The sequence below is a fragment of the Lampetra fluviatilis genome, chromosome 2, assembly GCF_964198595.1.
Source record: "Lampetra fluviatilis chromosome 2, kcLamFluv1.1, whole genome shotgun sequence".
Classification (NCBI taxonomy): Eukaryota; Metazoa; Chordata; class Hyperoartia; order Petromyzontiformes; family Petromyzontidae; genus Lampetra; species Lampetra fluviatilis.
Window position 1 is genome coordinate 20001893 of NC_136276.1, and position 21664 is coordinate 20023556.

Here is a 21664-nt window from a genome sequence, read left to right on the forward strand (position 1 = left end):
TATTTTATACTATTCAGATTTCATTCGCATTTCTGTGTGAGTGCCCTTATTTTTGATCCATTTGTCAAAACATGTGATATTCACTGATTGAAAACTTACATTTTCCAATATTTGCATCTCTGTGATGTTCATGAAGTTTTATATTCATGCGGTAAGAGACCCATGGGTATGTAATTCTTAGAAATAACGTGTCTGCCTTTTTGAATGGGAGAATGATTAACAGTACAAAATGTTGAACAGCTTTGCAACTCAAAAACGTTGAGTTGCAAAAATTAGCACAGTTGGCGATGTGCGGTACGAAAAGAAGTTTAAGATAAATACACACTTGCGGGCGTACGTACCCAACCCCATCTTGACAGCGCCTTCGCCACGATGCAGCACAACTCTGCATCAAACAAATCGGAATCTTTATTTCGACCGTGGGTGGAATCCGATGAGCTGTGAAGCTCTTTATTCACAGCTGTCCAGTATGGGCGGGTCAGTAGCAAACAGTACAACAACAAAACAACATCAGTGCAAAATAGAGAAGAAAGATAAGCAAGCCACGAAATATAAATAAATAAATATATGGTAAATGCATGCATTATATAAGTACGATTTATCAAGCTTGGGAAAGGCAGCAAAAACGAAAAAACAGTCCCAGACCACACCAAGATAACACCACACAGTGCCTCAATAAAATGTCACATTAACATTGAACGATCGTATTCTTGGTTCTTTCGGTAAGTCACGTGGATAGAAAATAATAAAATAATTTTTTAAATAAAATACAGATGAAAGCAACAACAAAAAACCCACAACGTTTCGATCGCAACACAAGCGGTCTTCATCAGGCGGAGAGAAAAGAGGGCAAGCCTCCAAATGCAACTGCTTATAAGGGTTTCCAAAGTGAGTGGGAGGGAGACGAGAGTTGAACTATCGATCCACGGGTATATATTTCCCTGGCACACAGTTTGCTTGGCTGCCTCTCCCCAAAGGCTCGCTCGGAGCATCTCCCAGATGTCTGTTCCATGGCATTTTGAGACTTTTTATTTATTCGTGAAATGTTCCCCATTTCCTCTTGCTCTACACCCCTTCCGATATAAACATTCCCTCTCACGAAACAATGCCCTCAAGACGTTTTTTTCATCGGTCGAGCTATCCTTTCCATACCTTCCCTTCCTGCTAGCAGATGGATCAGATCACGAATGGTCTTTGTAATGTGTTTCATATCATTAAGATTTTGTCTCAGGGATTGTGTCAGGCATATCAGAACATGTATTTATACTGGACGAATCCGATGGGCTAAAAAGCTTATTTTCACAGATGTCCAGTAGGGGCAGCTCAGAATCCAGTATGGGCAGGTTAGGGTATTAGGTGAAGTTGCTCTTTGCCAAAACATCTGGCAATCCAGCAGTACAATGTTTGCTTAAAAAGCCTCACTGCGGATAAGACTAAGTTCGAAACTTGTGCGGAGTGTTTTTTGCTCAAATAAATGCTGCTGCTCTGTAACATTAGTCTTGAAGGCAAAATGACGAATGGACTAAATAATAATTCATTTTTTACGGAGAAGAGACGAAGAGAATGTATGTACAGTGAGGGAAAAAAGTATTTGATACCCTGCTGATTTTGTACGTTTGCCCACTGACAAAGAAATGATCAGTCTATAATTGTAATGGTAGGTTTATTTGAACAGTGAGAGACAGAATAACAACAACAAAAATCCAGAAAAACGCATGTCAAAAATGTTATAAATTGATTTGCATTTTCATGAGGGAAATAAGTATTTGACCCCTCTGCAAAACATGACTTAGTACTTGGTGGCAAAACCCTTGTTGGCAATCACAGAGGTCAGACGTTAATTGTAGTTGGCCACCAGGCTTGCACACATCTCAGGATGGATTTTGTCCCACTCCGCTTTGTAGATCTTCTCCAAGTCATTAAGGTTTCGAGGCTGACGTTTGGCAACTCGAACCTTCAGCTCCCTCCACAGATTTTCTATGGGATTAAGGTCTGGAGACTGGCTAGGCCACTCCAGGACCTTAATGTGCTTCTTCTTGAGCCACTCCTTTGTTGCCTTGGCCGTGTGTTTTGGGTCATTGTCATGCTGGAATACCCATCCACGACCCATTTTCAATGCCCTGGCTGAGGGAAGGAGGTTCTCACCCAATATTTGACGGTACATGGCCCCGTCCATCGTCCCTTTGATGCGGTGAAGTTGTCCTGTCCCCTTATCAGAAAAACACCCCCAAAGCATAATGTTTCCACCTCCATGTTTGACGGTGGGGATGGTGTTCTTGGGGTCATAGGCAGCATTCCTCCTCCTCCAAACACGGCGAGTTGAGTTGATGCCAAAGAGCTCCATTTTGGTCTCATCTGACCACAACACTTTCACCCAGTTGTCCTCTGAATCATTCAGATGTTCATTGGCAAACTTCAGACGGGCATGTATATGTGCTTTTTTGAACAGGGGGACCTTGCGGGCGCTGCAGGTTTTCAGTCCTTCACGGCATAGTGTGTTACCAACTGTTTTCTTGGTGATTATGGTCCCAGCTGCCTTGAGATCATTAACAAGATCCTCCCGTGTAGTTCTGGGCTGATTCCTCACCGTTCGCATGATCATTGCAACTCCACGAGGCGATATCTTGCATGGAGCCCCAGGCCGAGGGAGATTGACAGTTCTTTTGTGTTTCTTCCATTTGCGAATAATCACACCAACTGTTGTCACCTTCTCACCAAGCTACTTGGCGATGGTCTTGTAGCCCATTCCAGCCTTGTGTAGGTTTACAATCTTGTCCCTGACATACTTGGAGAGCTCTTTGGTCTTGGCCATGGTGGAGAGTTTGGAATCTGATTGATTGCTTCTGTGAACAGGTGTCTTTTATACAGGTAACAAGCTGAGATTAGGATCACTCCCTTTAACAGTGTGCTCCTAATCTCAGCTCGTTACCTTTATAAAAGACACCTGGGAGCCAGAAATCTTTCTGATTGAGAGGGGGTCAAATACTTATTTCCCTCATTAAAATGCAAATCAATTTATATCATTTTTGACATGCGTTTTTCTGGATTTTGTTGTTGTTATTCTGTCTCTCACTGTTCAAATAAACCTACCATTAAAATTATAGACTGATCATTTCTTTGTCAGTGGGCAAACGTACAAAATCAGCAGGGATCAAATACTTTTTTCCCTCACTGTATTTATCTTATTACCCGTACTGCTTCAAAACGGTGCACACAGAGTGTTTTTAGTTAAAAAGTCATCTCCAGGCCTTCAGTCATGTTGCTAACATTTAGAAATAATTTTCAGAGGAGAGACAATAGGAAGGTACGTGACATTCAAAAGAAAGCCACCATGTAGGATTCGTAAAATTACTAAATTTGTCAAGTATATGAAGACAGCAAAAATAATTATGACATTAACAGTGCGGTGCATAACAATCCATATCCTGTGCAATGAGGACTGAAAATAACTCTCTGGGATTGCACCCTGAGTGGGTGGTATTGTGTCAAGTGAATATCTGAGTCAGAGGTCAATTCAATAAATCTTCCCACATTTCAACCACAATACAGGACCAAAAATGCAAGCACGCAAGGTTGGCCGACAGGTGAGCATATTCCTCTTTATTCCCCGGCAGTGATCTATGAAAACAAAGGGAAAGCTTCGCAAGTGATGTGGGGGGCATAGTGGAGACAATAGGAGATGAGAGGGGTCATTCTTCAAGTCTGAACCAATGGAGATAACATTTGTAGTGTACTATCAATCTACTGTCATTGATTTTACGCAGTAAAAAGCACGCATTGCTACTATACTGCAAATAATAATCAAATTGGCCCCTGCCAATTGGATGAACAGACATAGTCTGATCGTCTGATCGGATATGATGTTTGTTTAACGTGTTCGATCTGATTCCAACCTGAATCGGTCATCCAGCCTAATAAAGGCAGTTTGCTTTTTTTAAATCAATAAGATGGAAAGTGGAAGTGTTTGATTTATTTGGGTGAAGGCATGAGCAGAAATTGCCAACTCCGGAGAATGATGTGACAGGCCCTTCAGTCTCTAATGTCCACATTACAGTAATTGGTGGAGCTAAATTGAAAAACAAATTTAAATGCGCACTGTTAAGCCTAAGAGCCCAAGTGTCTCTGTCCCCAAAGCAATGTGGCACTGTTCAGATTCACCGGTGGATGTCAGATAGTGCAAGACATTCCATATTTCTATGGAAGGACAGTTTATCCACGAGACAGCTGCTGGTTTTTCCACGAAATAGTCGTGATTGTATTGTCCCTTAGAGGTATTATTGGCTGAGTTGACACCCAACTGGAATTTTAATTTGCAACCCTCCGATTGTGAATTGGAGCTCTCCGTTACAGCACTGCCCGGCTCTCGGCATACATTAAAGCAGCACAGGGACGTTTAGGTGTGGAAAAACATATTGAAATTATGAAACTGGAATTCCCACGAATTATTCACCATTTATATGAAAACTGAAATATTCTAAAAGAGACTTAAAACTTTCGTGACTGCAGGAATTCATATTCTTGGTTTTTTCGGTAAAGTCACATAGATAGAAAATCAAAATAAAAAAAACATAAAAAATAAGAAAATACATTTAAAAAAATGTAAATAATAAAAGCAAAAAAACACAATAAAAATTCAAAATAGTAAAAAACAAATCGATTTATTTTATTTTTTATTGCGGTTTTTGCTTTTATTATTTTGAACGTTTTTTTTAAATTATATATTTATTTGTTTTCTATCTACGTGACTTTACCGAAAGAACCAAGAATAAGAAGATTCTAAAAGAGACCAAAGATTATTTCAGTACTCGGCTCTAACACAGAAAATGTTTTCTATGAAGATGAGGAACCACGAGTCAGGATTGCCATTGGATTGTATGTACATATTAATTTGTTTCGCACCTCATGTAGCCAACCGCATCTGTCCACCCATCAATTAAAACAGGTTCGCCACAATTTGTCGAATGGCAGTACGCATTTGGTGGGGGAAAGTTTGAGCACTCCCACCTATTCCAAGACGTCTAGCCAGCATGGAAGAGTAATAATTGTAATATATGCTTTATAAAGCACCTTTCATATTGAAATATCCGAAAGCACTGCGCAGGCTAAAATAGCCTCCAGAGGAGCTCTCTTAAAGCTTTCTCGATCGGACGACATTCTTCCAACAATGTCTTGAACAGGTGATTGCAGCGCTGCAACTTTTTTGCATGCAATATAAACTGTCGAATTCGCCTGACATATCTGTGGTTTCAACCCAGACATTTAATAATGCGCTCATAAGTCTGACGTGGACACAATATGTCACTATTTGTTCCGTGATAATCGTTCATAACCGAATGATTTTAGTATGACGCCTCTTGTTCGCACCTACGATTAGCAGTTGGCTACGTACGGTGCGAAAGAAGTTCAATGTACATTTACAATTACGTTATCCACAAATCTGGTCCTTTAAGAGGGATCGGCTGATTCACGGTGCACGTTCAGTAGTGGAGAGGGCAAAAATAATCCTCTTAGCTGCGGTGCCACCGACGGAACAAAGCTGCTTAGCTTGTGCCGAGATGTGCGTCGAGGCACATGGATACCCACGGACACTCACGGATACCGTTTGGAGAAACCACAATCCCTCTCTCTCTCTGTGGGTCACATGCACTTGCTCATCAGGCATGCGTACGCATGTACATTGCAGAAAGCAGGATAATAAAAGTGTCCTCCGCTTAACTACAGCGCTGCAGAGCTTTACGTGTCATACGTGTCACGTGTGCAACACATGTGTCACGTGTGCAACAATACCCAACCGCCCGGGGAATCGGTTCTGAGAGGCAGAAATGTCATCTTGTAGACAACATCATGGCCACGATGCCATTTCAGCCTTTCTGACTATTTCACGTCGTGAATCCTTGGGGCTACTGGGCGAGCATGACTTATCATCGATCAGCCAGCTACTGAGAATAAACGATGTTTGACTTACAGAAAGCGTGCGCATCAGAGGGATTCTGCTGTGTTTTCTATAAATTTGTATTACCGCATTATTTCTATCATTCTTCACTTCTATTTTTAAAGCTTCATTGAGTTATTTTCATGAAACTATTTTTCATTTTGAAGTATACTGTTACACTTTGTGTGACTTTTATATTAGAATTCTGTCAGTGATGTGCAGTACTCTACTAATATTAATGAATCTAATCTTTATTTATAAGGAAAAAAATCGCCTTCAGTTAATATTAGTTGTAGATGGAAGGTATTTATTTATATATTACAATGTGAGCAATGAATTATAAGACGAACTCACACTATTCTCATGGTGTATTTTTTTTTTACAATTTATTTATTAAAGCTTCACATATGATAAATATTTATCTCATAATGTAGTCATTGCATTCATATTTCTATGCTTTCTGAGTATGTCTAATAGATTTTGACAATGCCCATGCCTTCCATTTGTATAGCTATGCTAGCTGTACTTGTTTGTTGAAGATTTTTCCATTTGAAGCTCGATGACCTCAGAAGGCAAACTTCAATATTGTCTTTATAAATGGAAAAAAGTGCGTGTGTATTTGAGCACGCTGCTGGGCACAGCAAAAGCAGATATTTCCAGCCTCAAACAATATGAGTTTCCACCAAGCATGCTTTGGCTGAGGGCAGTTGAGCACGGTGAACTCTTTGATGGGTGATCAACCCGGACTTGTGCATTCACAGCTCTAACATTACGTGTGGTCATTCACACTGAATTTCGGCTAACTTTCTCTCCCCCGTATTTCACAACTCTGCAAATCTTATCATCACCTTTTTCGCCATTTCTCATTTCCATTCCCTCAATACCTGAACTCTTCCCCTTGCCGCAACCGTCGTGTGTGTGTTCATTACCTCCCACACTGTTTTCTGCACCTCACTCCTTGAGCAAGAGACCATCAGAGCCACCGCTCTTGATATCAGTACACCTCACAATCACTTACCTGCCACCAGATCGCACAACCGTTACCGTTAACAAACCATCTTTCAAAAATGTATCCTGCAGTATCCCAGCTATCCGGCGTGACGTCTTGCCCTAGGTTGCCAAGTGGTTGTCCACTCCGAAGGCCATCTCAAGATTCCTGCTCACCGTCATCTTGCATGTGCCCCCACGCATCGTGACCCCATCCTCCTGGCTACAGTTATGTCCTGCCAGGATCTATTCCAAATATCCAAGTTGCTTGACCTATCTTGTCATGGAAACCCTCGCATCTTCTCCATACACCTATCCTCAAAATCCGTATGGCTATGGGGCACCACGAGGGCGAGATGTTAACTACCTCGCCTGGTGTACAGGATGGTCGTGGGTTCGATCCCGACCCTGACGCCTGCTGTATATTTGGAGTTTGCATGTCTCTCTCTCCACGTGATCTCATAGATTTGTATGTGGGTCCTCTGGGGTTTCCCTCCAAGTTCAGAAACACGCGTTTAGAGTATTTAGCTGCTGTAAATTTCCACACGATGAGCCATTTCGTTGAGCTATCATTTGCGGCCATATAGTTCAGTGGACCTTACCTAGTAAAGTCAATATTGTTTTAGTTTTAAGTTTAATTGCTTTGGTAAAATCCAGCTCTCTACCAGGGCATTTCTGGACATCTAAACACCCTGCGAAATATCCTTTACACCATCGCCCAGAAAAAAATCTTACACAATGCGAAACTCCACGAAGGTTCACAGTGACCTGCTGTGTTCATTATTATGCCAATTGTACTTTGAAATACATTTGGAAACATTCAGCTCTCTGATAAGACTCAGAAACAAAAAGCTATTTCTGTATCAAATACCTGTTTCCTATTCATTAATTTGGCCTCAAGGCCCCATCAAACACCTGCCCTGCCTAAACCTCTCATTCCAAAGCATAATATTGTGCAGAATGTGTTTGTTAGGCTGCTTGCTCAAATGCACAAAAGTAATACAACAAGGGAAAATATAGTCAAGCCTCCACTGATTTCTCCCTCACCAGAGCATCAGAGAAAATCTTTCTCATCATCTTCGAAATCCTCCCAAGGCCTTGCCGTTACTTACTTCCGTAATCTTTATACTCGACTCTCATTCCTTCAATTCCAAAAAGCACGAACGTCTGTCTTAACCGCCGATCCATCCAGCACAACGACATATGCTCTACTTGTGCATATAACAGTGAGAGCCTTCCCTCTGCTGTCCATACTTTCTGATTCCCCCCTTCTGTTTAAATCAAAAGACCGATCAGTTATCTGATGCATATGACTAATATTTGTAAAACCTGCCCTGACTGAGTGAAATCTTTTTTAAACAAATCTATCTATTCCTTAGCTCACCATTATTTCTAACGTCATCGTGTGCATGTCCACAGACAACTCTGAATGTTCTGTTAATATGTTTTTAATATATAACAAGGAGTTTATCATTCAACATTATAACATGGAAAAAAGTGGTAAAGGTGCAATTACTTTGCTCACACCAACTGCTGGTGGAAGGGCTTACACTAGAGGGAGCTCTAGAGAACCCCTCTAGAGGGATTTTGGCCTACACTTCTGCGCTGGGCCAGATATCTTGGAACAGGTGTGAACCCAGTTCACACTGCTGGGTGGACAGAGGCGGGAGGGATTTAAAAAGCCGTTGTTTCTTAAATGCCAACGTGCCATGCCGAGCGATTAAACCGGCCACATCTGGATTGCAAGGCTCGCTTCCTCACCATTAAACAGCATCTCTGATTGTTATTATTATCTCTGGTATGTCTTGTAGATAACAAAATAAAGACTATATTTCATGTAATATCATTAAATGTACATGCTATATCTCAGGATTTCAGTCGTAGCGAACTGTAGGTACAAATGAATGTGGATAATGCAATGTGTGTCTAATAGTATTGTAGTGACATCGCGGGATGTCACTGTGTAGTGCCGGCCCTAGAGAGGCACGGCGTGCGGTGTAACGACATCGCGGACACCACGTGGTGTGGGTGTAGTACCGGCCCAAAAGGGGCTCGTGGGTCAGCGCCGATTGATAGCGCTGGATGGCATCTCACTTGGCGTGCAGTGCCAGCCCTACAGGATAGGGTGTGGGAGTGCTGGCCAAAGGAAAAGGGGTTACTAAAAGCCATGGCACTCTGGTTGACCCCAGAGGACACGTGACCAGTTAAGTCTACAAAGGGGCTCCAAGTGGGGGCTAGGAGTGGTCACGTGGTCAGGGTCCAGATCCTGCTCGAGGATTCTGGAAGGTGGTCATGGCCAAGGGCGGAGCCAGCCACGCCGCAGAGAATATAAGCCGGGTCCCCCAGAGGGGCCGGCGTTGTTGTTGATCCTGAACAAACCTTTGTCTACGTTCTACCGAGTCTCCAACACGTAGACCTGGACCCGAGCTGTGGTCGTGGTCCGTAGTCGCAATTACGTTGTAATTCGAGTAGTTAGCCTGGTGGTCACCACCATAGGTTGTTATTCTGTTAAGGGACAGTTACCCCATGTGTTGGTCTTAAATAAATGAACTCACTATAGTATTGCGAATACAGGTAATTTAGTTCAGGTCGAAGTCCTACAGTTTGTACAATAAGTCCAGAACATATTTTCTCATGCCATTACACTATAGTGGAGGCAAGCCATTGTGAGATTATGCTGCATGTATATTCAAAATTCTACACTCCTGTGTATGTACTGAATACCTGGCCAGGTGGCACTGTGACAAGATGTGTGACTAACAATGATAAGGGTGCGACTTCAAATCCTGGTAAGGTGTTTATTCAACCAAATCTTCTATGGTCACTAAATGAGAACCCCTGTCTGTGAAGTCAATGACGATTGTCCTGTGTCGAGAAAGGTATCTGATGGTCCTGGTATCTGCCATAGGAATGGCAGACACCAGGGCCACAAGTGGAAATTAGTACAGCCCAATGTTTGTTTGAGTGCAGAGAAACTTAGAAGTTTATACCCAGAATAAAGCACTTTCCTTTTTTGCCAGCTGCGCAGATGCTAATGTCGTTTGTTGTCCTTCTCCCCCACCTCCGATTAGCACGGTTGGCTACGTATGGTGCACAATGCGTGCAACATACATACATGCATAATGTAACTGCTATGATAATGTATACAAATGGTCAATTACTAATTCAGGCCCTTACTTATTCACAAGTAGACACAAAATCGCTTGGGACCCATATGGCCATGTGCATAACACAAACAGTGCTCATAAATAATAATGTGCTCTTTGGGAATATTCATATCTGAAGTTGGAAAATAGATGAGAGCCGTGACGGCATTTAAGAGATAAAAACGAGTTGACTTTTTATAGGAAATCATAAGGGGTTGCACGCATAACCTTTATGCGCACAAATCAAACAGTATATTTGCCAAACGGCTTCCTTTGAATACATTTATGGCAATCGGGGGGGTGGGGGGGGTGGGGATTAAAAACAAATCTGCAATCTCGGAAGACGCGAAAGGTCGGTTATTCGCAGATTGTGTTGTTTCTCCTTACTACGGTCATAGTGATGTTGCGGTGAAGGTTGCATGAATTAAGATGCACTCCTTTTTGCCCGCTTGGCGGGAAATAATACGAGGAGGAAATGATGTCGGGCCTGAGGCCACTTTACATCAGTGCTGCATCAGCAGAGGCCAGGGCTAATGAAGCTTGGGGTCATATTGTGTGCAAGAAGCGCAAGCTCTGAAAGCTGCATCCATAGCTAAATTTACACACACGAGCAAAGTCCTCCCCCCCCCCCCCCATCAAAATTGTTGGTTGTACTCTTCTTGCATTGACCGATTTGGGATCATTATTGGAATCTGTGAAGATGCGCCTTTTTAGGAATGGTTTTCCTCTGCCAGCCTTGGACACTGCTTGTGGGGGGAATTGTTTTTCACCTATGGCAGTACAGTAGCCAAATGGATTCTTGGTGCATTTCAGCGAGAGCACTTAACTACGTGCTTTTATTTTTCTTCTTAAAAATTACGTGATTTTTTTTACCATTACCCTTCAAGCTGCACTCTACCCTACCTGCCTTCCTTGCAATATGTCAGTCAAAATTGTAAGTTGATACAAATACTGGAAGAGCAGTTACATGTTGAGTTTAAACTTAAAACTTTCGCGACTGCAGGAATTCATATTCTCGGTTCTTTCGTTGAAGTCACGTAGATAGAAAACAAAAATCTAAATTTAAAGCAGAAAACTCACGACGTTTCGATCGCAACACAAGCGGTCTTCTTCAGGTGGAGAGAAAAGAGTGGGCGAGCTTCCAAATGCAGCCGCTCATATGTTAAACTGCAGAAGTACCAGAAAACAAGATGCTCTGGAAGTGTGTCTGCTTCTTTTGCGTTTGGCTGATGGTGATGCGGAGCAACAGCTATAATTTAATATTAAGGTGGTTGAACCAGATAATTGCATCACGAGTAGTGGCGCGAAAATATGTAATGTTATAGCATACAGGAAAATCGTATTATGATTTGTTTTTCAAAAAGAGAAGCATTTTAGTACACAAATATAGTTTTTTGGAAATGTGGCTTTAAGCTTGAAACCAAGTCACAGTGTCGCCCTTCTCAACGGAGCGTTTCTATTATGCTTGCTAATCCAGGAGAGGTTGAGTTTGAAGACTCGTTTTCAGGAGGGTCCTGCCAAGTTTTTTTCTGAATGGGGCCGATGTTGCTTTGCGTAACCTCAAATGAGTAATTTGCAGGGTTTTTTGGCATTGCGGTGTTTGGCCATTGCCAGTTTACAGTATATTAGTTGTTTTTTTTTTAAGCTATGGAAGGAAACCGACGAACCCAGAGCAAACCCATGCGGATCCTGGGGGAGAACATACAGACTCCACACAGATGATGCCCAAGTCAGGAATATAACCCGGGTGGACCTGTGCCACTCAGCCAGCGTTGAGTGGCACTCAATGGCATTAGCGGCCCTCTTCTGGAGACCGCCATTTCCATAACGCAACTATTGACTTCCCACAACATTTTACTCACATTTTCGACCATTGTTTTATCCATAAATATATGTTCCACATAAGATGGACAGATGTGGTGGAACGAGATGTGAGACCAGTGGATATGACCTCAAAAAAGGCAGATAATGGTCTTCAGTACACAAACAAGAAAAACATCCAAGCAGCAATCCACATGCAATTATGGGAATTCGGCTTCAAAGATGATTATATACATATATACACACGGTCTGTTTAAAATGTGAAAAATAATCACATAACTGCAATACATTATCTTAACTGTTAAGTCATGCTTACTGCAGCGTTCAAAGCACATTTCCAATCAATCTGCCTCGGCATAACCCCCCTGAATTGCACTCGGGCCATCCGAGTTAGAAAAACACTAGGCTTCCGCCGGCTTGTGCAGCGTGGCCCATTTCCATTGGGACACGTGTGGCAGGGGCAGTGTGGGAAGTAACGAGGCAGGAGGAGGAAGCGTCCGCTGGGCCGTGATTGTTTCGCTGTGGATCTTTCCATGACATCTGTGGCCGCGCTCTGTTCTGGGTCAGGGCTCGGGCACTCGTGCCTTTCACTATGTTGCTGGCGCAGCCGGAAGCAGCGCACGTGCGCGTAGCAGGCAGCCTCGTGCCCGCGACGTGAAATCCACGCCGCCGCACACCACGACGGCAGGTTTAAACTTGTACAAAGCTAGACGCGTGTTTCAAAAACAAATTCTGCCAAGGGCAACATTGCGTGCCGTCCATCTTTGCTGTGTTGCCATTTGCACTGTAATTCAGCCCGCAAAAGTGCATTTGAAAGCTCGTTTGTTTTAAATGCAGATGGCATATTAGCATGTGTTCAGTGTTCTGGAAAGAACTGCAGAATCGGTGTTATTACGAGTGATTGAAAATGATATTGGCAAGACGAAAGTATTTGCATGAACAGTTTCTGAAATGCTGGTGGTGTGCATAATTAAACTTGGAAAAAGTTTAATCTCATGGGAATTTGCAAATTTCCCACGAAATGTGTATGTTCGTGTCACAAATGATTTATCGCCATCAGTATAATAAAACATATTTCAATGCAACCATATAAATTATTCAAATTATATATTTTTTCTATATTCGACAGAACTACAACGCACCACTGAAGGCCTGAACAGATTAACACAATAATCCAATTCATCACCAGCTTCCCCAAAAGTTTGTGCAGCACAACATTCTAACTTGAATGGTCGATTGACTTTTGATTTTTTTCTACAGCCTCTTAACTCAATTCCATGCACACATTTGCATACCCATCGTTGAATGGTTACAGAATACCCACTTCAATTATTTTTTCTCTTGAGCAAAACAAGGTGAAAATGTAAAATGCACCCCGACAGGTAGCATCCTACCAATTTATTCGCTCTAATAAATCCACAACATACATGTTCTTTATGCAGGTTACGAAATGCATTACTCAGGCATGTATAGCCTATACTTTAGGAAACAATTATACAAACATTTTAAAGGTTTGCTTCAAGTGCTTTTCAAGATGCTTGCTGGGTCATCCCTCTGCTGAATTTTTGCTGGTTGATATTAATTTTCAGCTATTGCTTTTCCACAACACAGCGCTCCTCTTGTACACGGTACCCATGATAATATGTACAATACGATGCTACAACACAAAATGATTTCATATATTGTGTCGGCGTGTGAATGCATCGCGAGGCAAGAGTGCAGATGTGACATAAGGGGGTCAAACAACATAATAGGGCTCATTCATGGAGAATTTCTAGCCGTCGATTCATGACCCCCCTCCCGTTGGCAGAATAATTCAGAGTGGTAGCCCAGTCGCCACATCTGAAGAAGCCTCTGGAAAAATAGATGCTACTGCCCCACTTTAGAACTAACCACAACGTGTCTCATTTTGAACATTATTGTGTCTGTAATCATAAAATTCTGCCTGTGGAAATTATTCACGTTCTAGACGGTCTCATCAGCCTGGTTACCATGGAGAGAGAAAAACACAACCTATACAATTTCGACGATAATTGTCAGGAATCAGAAAATGATGGTTGTGGAAATTGCATTCATGTTCTAGATGGTCCAATCAGCATTGTTACCGTGGCAACCAGGCTGAAGTGGAGAGGGGTTCAACCACCAGACCAGGTTCCGTCGCTCGTTGAAGGGCAGTGCTAGGACGAAGCCAGACGAATGCAGAATTGTATCTGCAATCTGAACAGGCTCAGCTGTGGAGCAACGGTTAGCACAATGGACGAGCAATCCAGAGGTTTCGGGATTTCAACTCCATCTTCCTACACAGCAGTTGACTGAATAGCAGTATACGCGGATCGACAGGTTGTGTTGTGAGTACTTCCACCTTTCAGCGTGGGAAAACTAGGCCAATCCCCTCTGGTGGGGCTCTCAAGCTCCCTCGAGTAGGTGCCTTTCGGCCAGCCCGTGGCATGAGCAAGCACTTCAAGGCTGCACCCTTCGCCTCATAAGCAGGCCAGATTGTGGCATCCCTTACTTGGCAGTGTGTTGTGCACGTCAAGCGAGCTGCACTCTACCCTACCAACTAGAAAGCAGGCTTCTGGTCTTGGGCATTTGGTGCTCACAGGAGGTGCTACGTTCACAATCGGACGTGACAAGAAGATAATTGTTACAGGATAATTTGTTTTCATATTGTAGATATCACCATGAGGGAGAGGTTCCAATGGGATGGACAGGACGTGGAGGAGGAGTTTACTCAGATATATGCGGGCAGGTTCTTGAGAGGAGGCATCCGATTGGCACCCAGATGCCACCTACCAATGTGAAGCCCGCATAGCGGGATACGGCTATGGGAGCCGACCTCGGAGATCGAACCCCAGCTGTGCAAACAGCTGCGGTATCTGGCAAAAGGATGCAGTGGCGAGGTGTGGTGGCATCAATGTTACTGCCCGTGATAGCCAACTTGACCCTAGACGGTACACAGTTTGCGTCGTTGTGTACGTGTGAGCGGACCATCGCTGCACAGCCTCATGAGAGCTCTTGTAACACCCCCCCCCCGCCCCACCTGCAATGTGCAGATAGACTTCACCAACATGCAGCACCATTCCACACGGCCAAGAGGCATTCTGTGCGTTAATGAATGACTCCACACTTTTACAGATTTGCTCATTGTAGAACTAATCCAAGAGGCGCGCACACACACACGTTCCACAAAGCATGCGAAACTGCACAAATAACCATTGTTCAGCATAACTAACTATCATCACCATGAACTTCTTTCGCGCCATACGTAGCTAACCGTGATAATCGGAGGTGCGGGGGGGGGTAAGGACAACAAACTGAACATAAAAGGCAGTTCTAAAGAAATTAGTTTTTAATCTAGATGATTTAAAAGTGCATAGCTCCAGTGGCTTCCAAATATCAGAAGGAAGAGCATTCCAGATGGCCACAGAAGCGCATCTGAAAGCGCGTGATGCAGTGGCCGTCTTTGCTCGGTGATCCCTTTAACATCACGGGACTGCATATAAGGACTCAAGATAGAGTGGGCCTTGCTTGTGAGCCCTGTTTCATCCACGATTACTCTCTGCCAGTAATGTTTGATTCATTCCTGTTCATGAGAGTTATCAATTGCACACAGTGTATGGCAGGGAGTTAATGAATATGCAATCGTAAATTGGGTGAAGAGTAAATGCACGGGAGCGTATGGAAACAACAAATGGATGGTCAACAAACTGACCTCATATCGGCGAACTGAGGCTATTTAAGTACATTTCACGTGTAAAATAAACGTTTATTTACAAACGACATTCATGTCATAGAACGTGTTTGAGGACAGTAACCCGCCTCTATATAATATTCACGTTTACATGTAACAATCTTAAACGAGAATCGAATCTGGTGAGACAGGCTATATTTGTTTCTTGGTCAAAACCACAACCAAGTTTAAACCTTGTGGAGCCCCTACCACATACGCAATAGATTGAGCTCCACTGTGCGTGGGTGAGATTGTGGGGAGGGGTAGTGTAGCGGTTAGTGCGCTGCACTATAAACCTGGCGACCCGGGTTCAATTCCCGCTCACAGCCAACACCAGCGACGATTACTTCAGCCGGTCCTGAGCACCCCCCCTAGGTCGACTCAGTCTTAAATGAGTACCTGGTACGATGTGTAGACATCGCCACTAGGGAGACAAAGGCGGCCGGCCGTGGTGTTGGCCACCCACCCCCTCGTGTGTCTTGCCGGCCTTCATTGGTGCTCGCTAACAGCACTTGCCCCAACAGTCTGTGAAGGCTATACGGGTGATCTTTGTCTTTGATCTGCCCCGACGTGCATTCACAATGTCCAACAAATTGTCACGAAAAAAAATATTATTCCCAGACATGACAAAGATTTAAAAGCTCCCCAGCGATGAGGGCAGCTGCAATCTACAATGTGTGCACGCACGCACGCACGAAACAACTAAACCATTATGAAACTATGTTTTATTTTAACAGGTAAGGCCCACTGAGCTACATACAACTCTTTTTCAGAAGTGACCTGGCTGCGAACGACAGCTCAACGAAGTTGCTTATCACGTGGTAATTTATTGCAGCAAAATTCTAATTGGATGTTTCTAAATATGGAAGGAAAACCCGGAGGACCCGGAGAAAAAATCCACACGACCACAGGAAGAATATGCAAACTCCAAATATACAGCAGGTGTCAGGGTCGGGATCAAACCTATGGCCTCCCGTACACCAGGCAAGGTAGTAAACATCTCGCCACTGTGGAAGGGGTATACTCAGTTATTGCCCCTTGCAACTTCTCAACAGCTCCAAAGCTCTGCAGTAACACGCAGAGAACATGATGCGGGGAGCTGCACGGGTCCCGGTGGAACTGTCAGGCGTGTGAAATGCGTGAGAATATACCAGTGTTTAGGAAGGTGAAGGGAGCGATTTCCCCAGCTGGGAGCTGCTGCATCACGAGTAAATAACTTCCACGGACAATTTCAACGGCTCCCATCCCCCCTATCGCACCCACCGCGGCCTCACCCCGGTCCCCCCAATGCTGTGTGTTTTCTGATCACCCCCCTGGTGCAATTGATGTTCAAAACCATAATAATGGATGACATTGTGCTCCAGAAGGATGCCTTCGCCATCTGGTATTTTGTGTTTTCACATCTGCAGAACGTTTCCTTTTGTGTTGTTTGTCGAGTTCTAGATTTATTCTTGTTTCCATCGAGACGGTTGCGATTAGAGCGGGTTGCAATCTCCGGTGTTGATGAACAAAAAATAAGTTCCCACTTTATGGAGCCACACTGCGCACCTGCCTTAGGAGTGTGCAATTTCCAAGACAACCTCGGAGCTGTCAATAAACACATGCGATGCAACCATACTCACTTGAGCAGAGACACCTTGACTTTGTTGGCAGAATATAATCACCACCACCAGAGCCTCCACCTTGTATTTGAAGCGTACGGCTGTGTCAAGTAATGAGGACGGCGATGTCAAGGACAATATTATAGGATTGCAAGTACTCAGAATGCTGTGCTGACATTAGCAAACAAACTCCATCCAGTGCCATTGCAGTTCCCGTTGTCCTCATCAGCAAAAAAGGCTTCTCCACACCAACCCCGTTATGTGTGGTCCTGTGCACCTGCAATCCATCTCCTTTCCACGTGTGCCCTGATTTCATCACTAGCCCTCCCCTGCCGGCTGTCACACATCGTTCACATTTCCTCTCATGGGTGCCCGTTCCATCAATAGACTTGTCCATCTGTGTTCACGACATGAACTGCCCGAGCTTAAATTGTTTCATTGAGAAGTGGGTGCAATGCATCACACTCTGCCGAGCCCTTTAATCTAAGCTCTTCATCTCGTATCTCTCTGGGTTATTGATCCCCATGTTAGATAAGTGCAAACATGGTAAAGGTTGAAAGGAGTTCCTTGTATGCGGTGGGTTCGAGGGGTCTCATCCTCATTATTGATGGCTGCACATCAAACATCAACCCAATTGGTTAATATGCTTGGTTTGGTGCAACTGAGTGTTCACCAACCACTACTGCCACTGTATGGGTGGCAGAGTGGTGCAGTGCCACGCAGCAAGAAGCCCCCTGGTTAGATTCCTGTCCTGGGAACTTTTATGCGTGGCGTGTGTATGTTCTCACCATTTTCTGCACGGTGTTCTCTGGTTTCATCCCTCAGCTAAACAAAATATAAAAATGTAACTGGTATCTTCCAAACATCCCAGAACTGGAAAAAAAAGTTTATCGATTGGGAATACACGAGGAAACATCACCGACTCTTGTAGAAACTTGGCAGGACCCTCCTGCAAAAAGTCTCGAGACTCGGTGAGGCCTTCCTGGGTATAACAAGCATAATACGATCAGCTGTTTAAACAAGTTAGTGTTGCAGATTGATACCCAAGAAGGTGAGATTTAAGCACACTGGCAAATGTGCTCTGTTTAGCTCCATAACTGTTCCTACCTAAGGTGTAGGTACTGTTCAGAATCAGAATATTTATTGATCCTGGGGGAATCCGACGAGCTATGAAGCTCTTTTTCACAAATGTCTGGTAGGGGCAGGTCAGAACGTTACAACAACAAACAATAGAAAAACACGATAGGAGTGCAAAGTATAGTAAAGGTAAACGCGTCACTTAAAATATATACAAATACAACAAAAATTTGTTTTATCTTACCAGGTAAAGCCCGCTGAGCTATTAATTGATTTTTCAGAATCGGCCACAAATGATAGCTCAACAAAGTGGCATATCACGTGGACATTTATTGTAGCAAAATAATCTAAATACTGTTGTACAGTATTTCTAACGCAAAAAGGGGTTCCATTAAAAAAAGCTATAATGGCGGCTAACACATTGCTCCAAGTACACTATGCTGGAAAAAAACCCCATCACAGCACTCGCACAAAACATCTATTGTTGAGGCACTGGTAGCAAAGGGGAGTATTATGATGGGTTGTGAACAACCTTCTTAGCCAAACTCCTGAAGTGTGCCATGACTCACGAATGCAACGAGCAAGGGAGGCATACACATACACTTGGCACAACATTCTCGTTTAAAGAAGTCACCTGCTTCAGCTCAGATAGGCATGGACAACGCATTTGGCATAACACGCTCTTTTATTATTGTATCTGATTTTGGCTTCGTTGAATTGACACAGAGCAGGTGAGGATCGAGAACATCATTAGAAAATGTGGCATCGAGTTTTAAGTGCCGGAATTCATGAATAATCAATATAGGGCTTTAGAGACAGTGGCGTCATATTTTCCTTTCAGGTTTCTTTTTTCTTCCCACCCCGTATGTGTAGAAACAATCAGACTTCTATACTTAACAAGACGATGGCATTTACAACCTGGACCATGACAGTGAAACCATGCAAACTTGGTGATAATGACAAGGTCCAGATGTGGTTTCATTCTCGTGAAGGTCACCCACTGCTATCAGCAGAAGTGTCATTTAAATCCCCCAAATAGGCTTAAGTCACCAGTAATTTGATGAATCAAATTTAAATGTGAAAAACCACTGCACGCACACCTGGCACTATGCTTACCTTTCACTTTTAGTTAGGCGAGGTCTAATTCCCCTGCAAGAGTAGTGTTTGATCTCGCTGCAGTATATTTGTATTGGTTTATGCACATTCATTATAAATGAGAAACTTTAAACAATAGTTTGGGGTCAGAGCCACTGTTTTATCCATCTTTATTGAAAGACACCAGAGATTGCTTATGGTGAGTAATACCGTTGAAAACAACTGTGTCATGAATTCTATTTGTGTTCATATTATTTGGCTTACGCTGAACTTTATTTAATAATCGTTATAATTTGAAATAAAATGTGAGACATTTTAATTTCACTCTCATAAAATAAACTACATTTATTTTGTTCATGTTAAACGTGCATTAATGGTTTATGACTCGTATTTTACTGTTTTGTATTATTCATGATTGCAGAGGAGACATTCTCACATGCGCAGACATTTCCGGTTGCGAACAGGCACATTCTCTGGAAATAAGTGGTAAATTTTTATCCAAAGAAATCAGCTATTTTTTTGTTGTAACTTTGCCTATGGAAAAATAAATCATCCTGCTGATGGCATGCCACACTGGCACTAGGGTATATGACTACATTTCGAAGAATATCATGTTGGCTATGGTCTTACGTAGTCACTGTACTTTACTGTGAGTTATGCATCTTCATTGGAATACACCAGCTTGTGCCAACAATCACATTTCCACGAACTTCCATGTAATAAGCTCACGAGGGAAGATTGTGAGTGGGAAGCTCGTGAAAATGTTGAGTCCATGTGTCCCCTTGTTCATACGAGTATGGGGTGGCAGTTACATCCGTTGCCAAAGAACCACCGGTGTAACTGCCATATTGCCTACAATGCTATACATAAACTTTGAGCCTTCTCTTTAGAGGTCACTTTAAAGAGATTTCAGCAGCAGTCCTGTGACATCTCCTTCCGCGGACCCTTTTGAGCTATTTCATCTCATGCATGACACCGATTGCACGGTCGGAATAAACATATTGGGAACAAGATGTAAAATTTTTAAAACGTTCACAAAAGGGACCACCCGAACACAAACGGTTAACATTCTATCACAGTTCATGGAGTCGCCCAAAGGCAGACAACACTGCCTTTACATAAAAAGCCCCATGGTTCCTCGGTTCATTAACCAACACGGAGAGAGCTGGGGTTGTTTTTTTTTGTATCCGCTGTACAAAATGCACACTGAATTATTTACCGGCAAAGACATGTTTAGAATGTTGATTATTTGCGCAGTCACAACGTGTAAACTATACTTTAGTTCACGCCGTGTTACACAACTATGTAAGAAACTTGCACTGCTTGTTTGACAGAGCCAGAAAAAAATCACTCTGATGGCGAGGCTCAAAAGGAAGATTGCGAGCATTATGGAAACTGTTCTTCTGGCCTCGAGGGGAGCAGGGAGCAAGGTCAGTTTACGAGTGGGTGGATGCTCGCACATGTATAAGTGTTCGCTACACTGTATCTCTAGTGTTTTGCTTGTGTGGGTTTGTATTACATTTGCGGATGCATTTTTATCTGCAAATGTATACATAGTTCCTTGCAAACTTGCCATGCTATTTTTTCCTATGGGTGCCATGGCGTGCCATGGCGATGTCGTGTTTGCCGCCTTGTCGCAGAGGTTCAGGATTCGATTTCCGCAAGCCACCGTGGTCATTACTGCGGGCGTATTGCCCGTAAAATGCCGTGCGCTGCCCCTCACAATGGACGTCAAGGATCCCCCTCACGTCATTTGAAATGAGCAGGCCATTGTGCGGCCGGTCCTAATTTTCCACATTCGAAAAATTGCTCGCAAATGAGTCAACTGGGATTACACGCAGCGACATCGACCTGACCGTGAAAACTCCTGCAGACTGAAACGTAGCACCTTCGCCATCGCCTTACACGATATAAGAACGCGTAAAATTATCATGCGGTTATTTTTACATATTCGCGATTGTTTTTTCCCGCATTTAATAACACAATGGTATGGAATGCCATATGTTCTGAATGTATGTTGATGGAGATATATGTCCTGTATTGCAGAGTATGCCAAGTTGTAAAACCAATCTGATGAATAACCAGTTGCACTGATGAAAAGCCTCTTGTATTTTCTGCTTGTAAATTTGCAAATAACTCTTTGGTGTATTAAATCTCTGGGTAATGGTACAGAAGGTACATATAGAGGCTTATTAAAATAAAATAGTCTTAATCAAACCACTAATCGGTTTGGAAACGTATACATGGATAGGATGATGATGATGATGATTAAATT

General features: G+C 43.1%; 1 protein-coding gene across 3 annotated transcripts in view; it reads left to right on the plus strand.

Annotated features, from left to right (window-relative positions):
* Positions 1-21664, plus strand: part of LOC144943921 (neuropilin-2-like) — a 150111-nt gene that overhangs the window by 102271 nt on the left and 26176 nt on the right. For all 3 annotated transcript variants that reach the window (XM_078871802.1, XM_078871792.1, XM_078871811.1), the window contains exon 11: positions 20724-20819. In XM_078871802.1, the coding sequence (XP_078727928.1) occupies positions 20724-20819 (96 nt within the window). The remainder of the gene's footprint in view (positions 1-20723; positions 20820-21664) is intronic.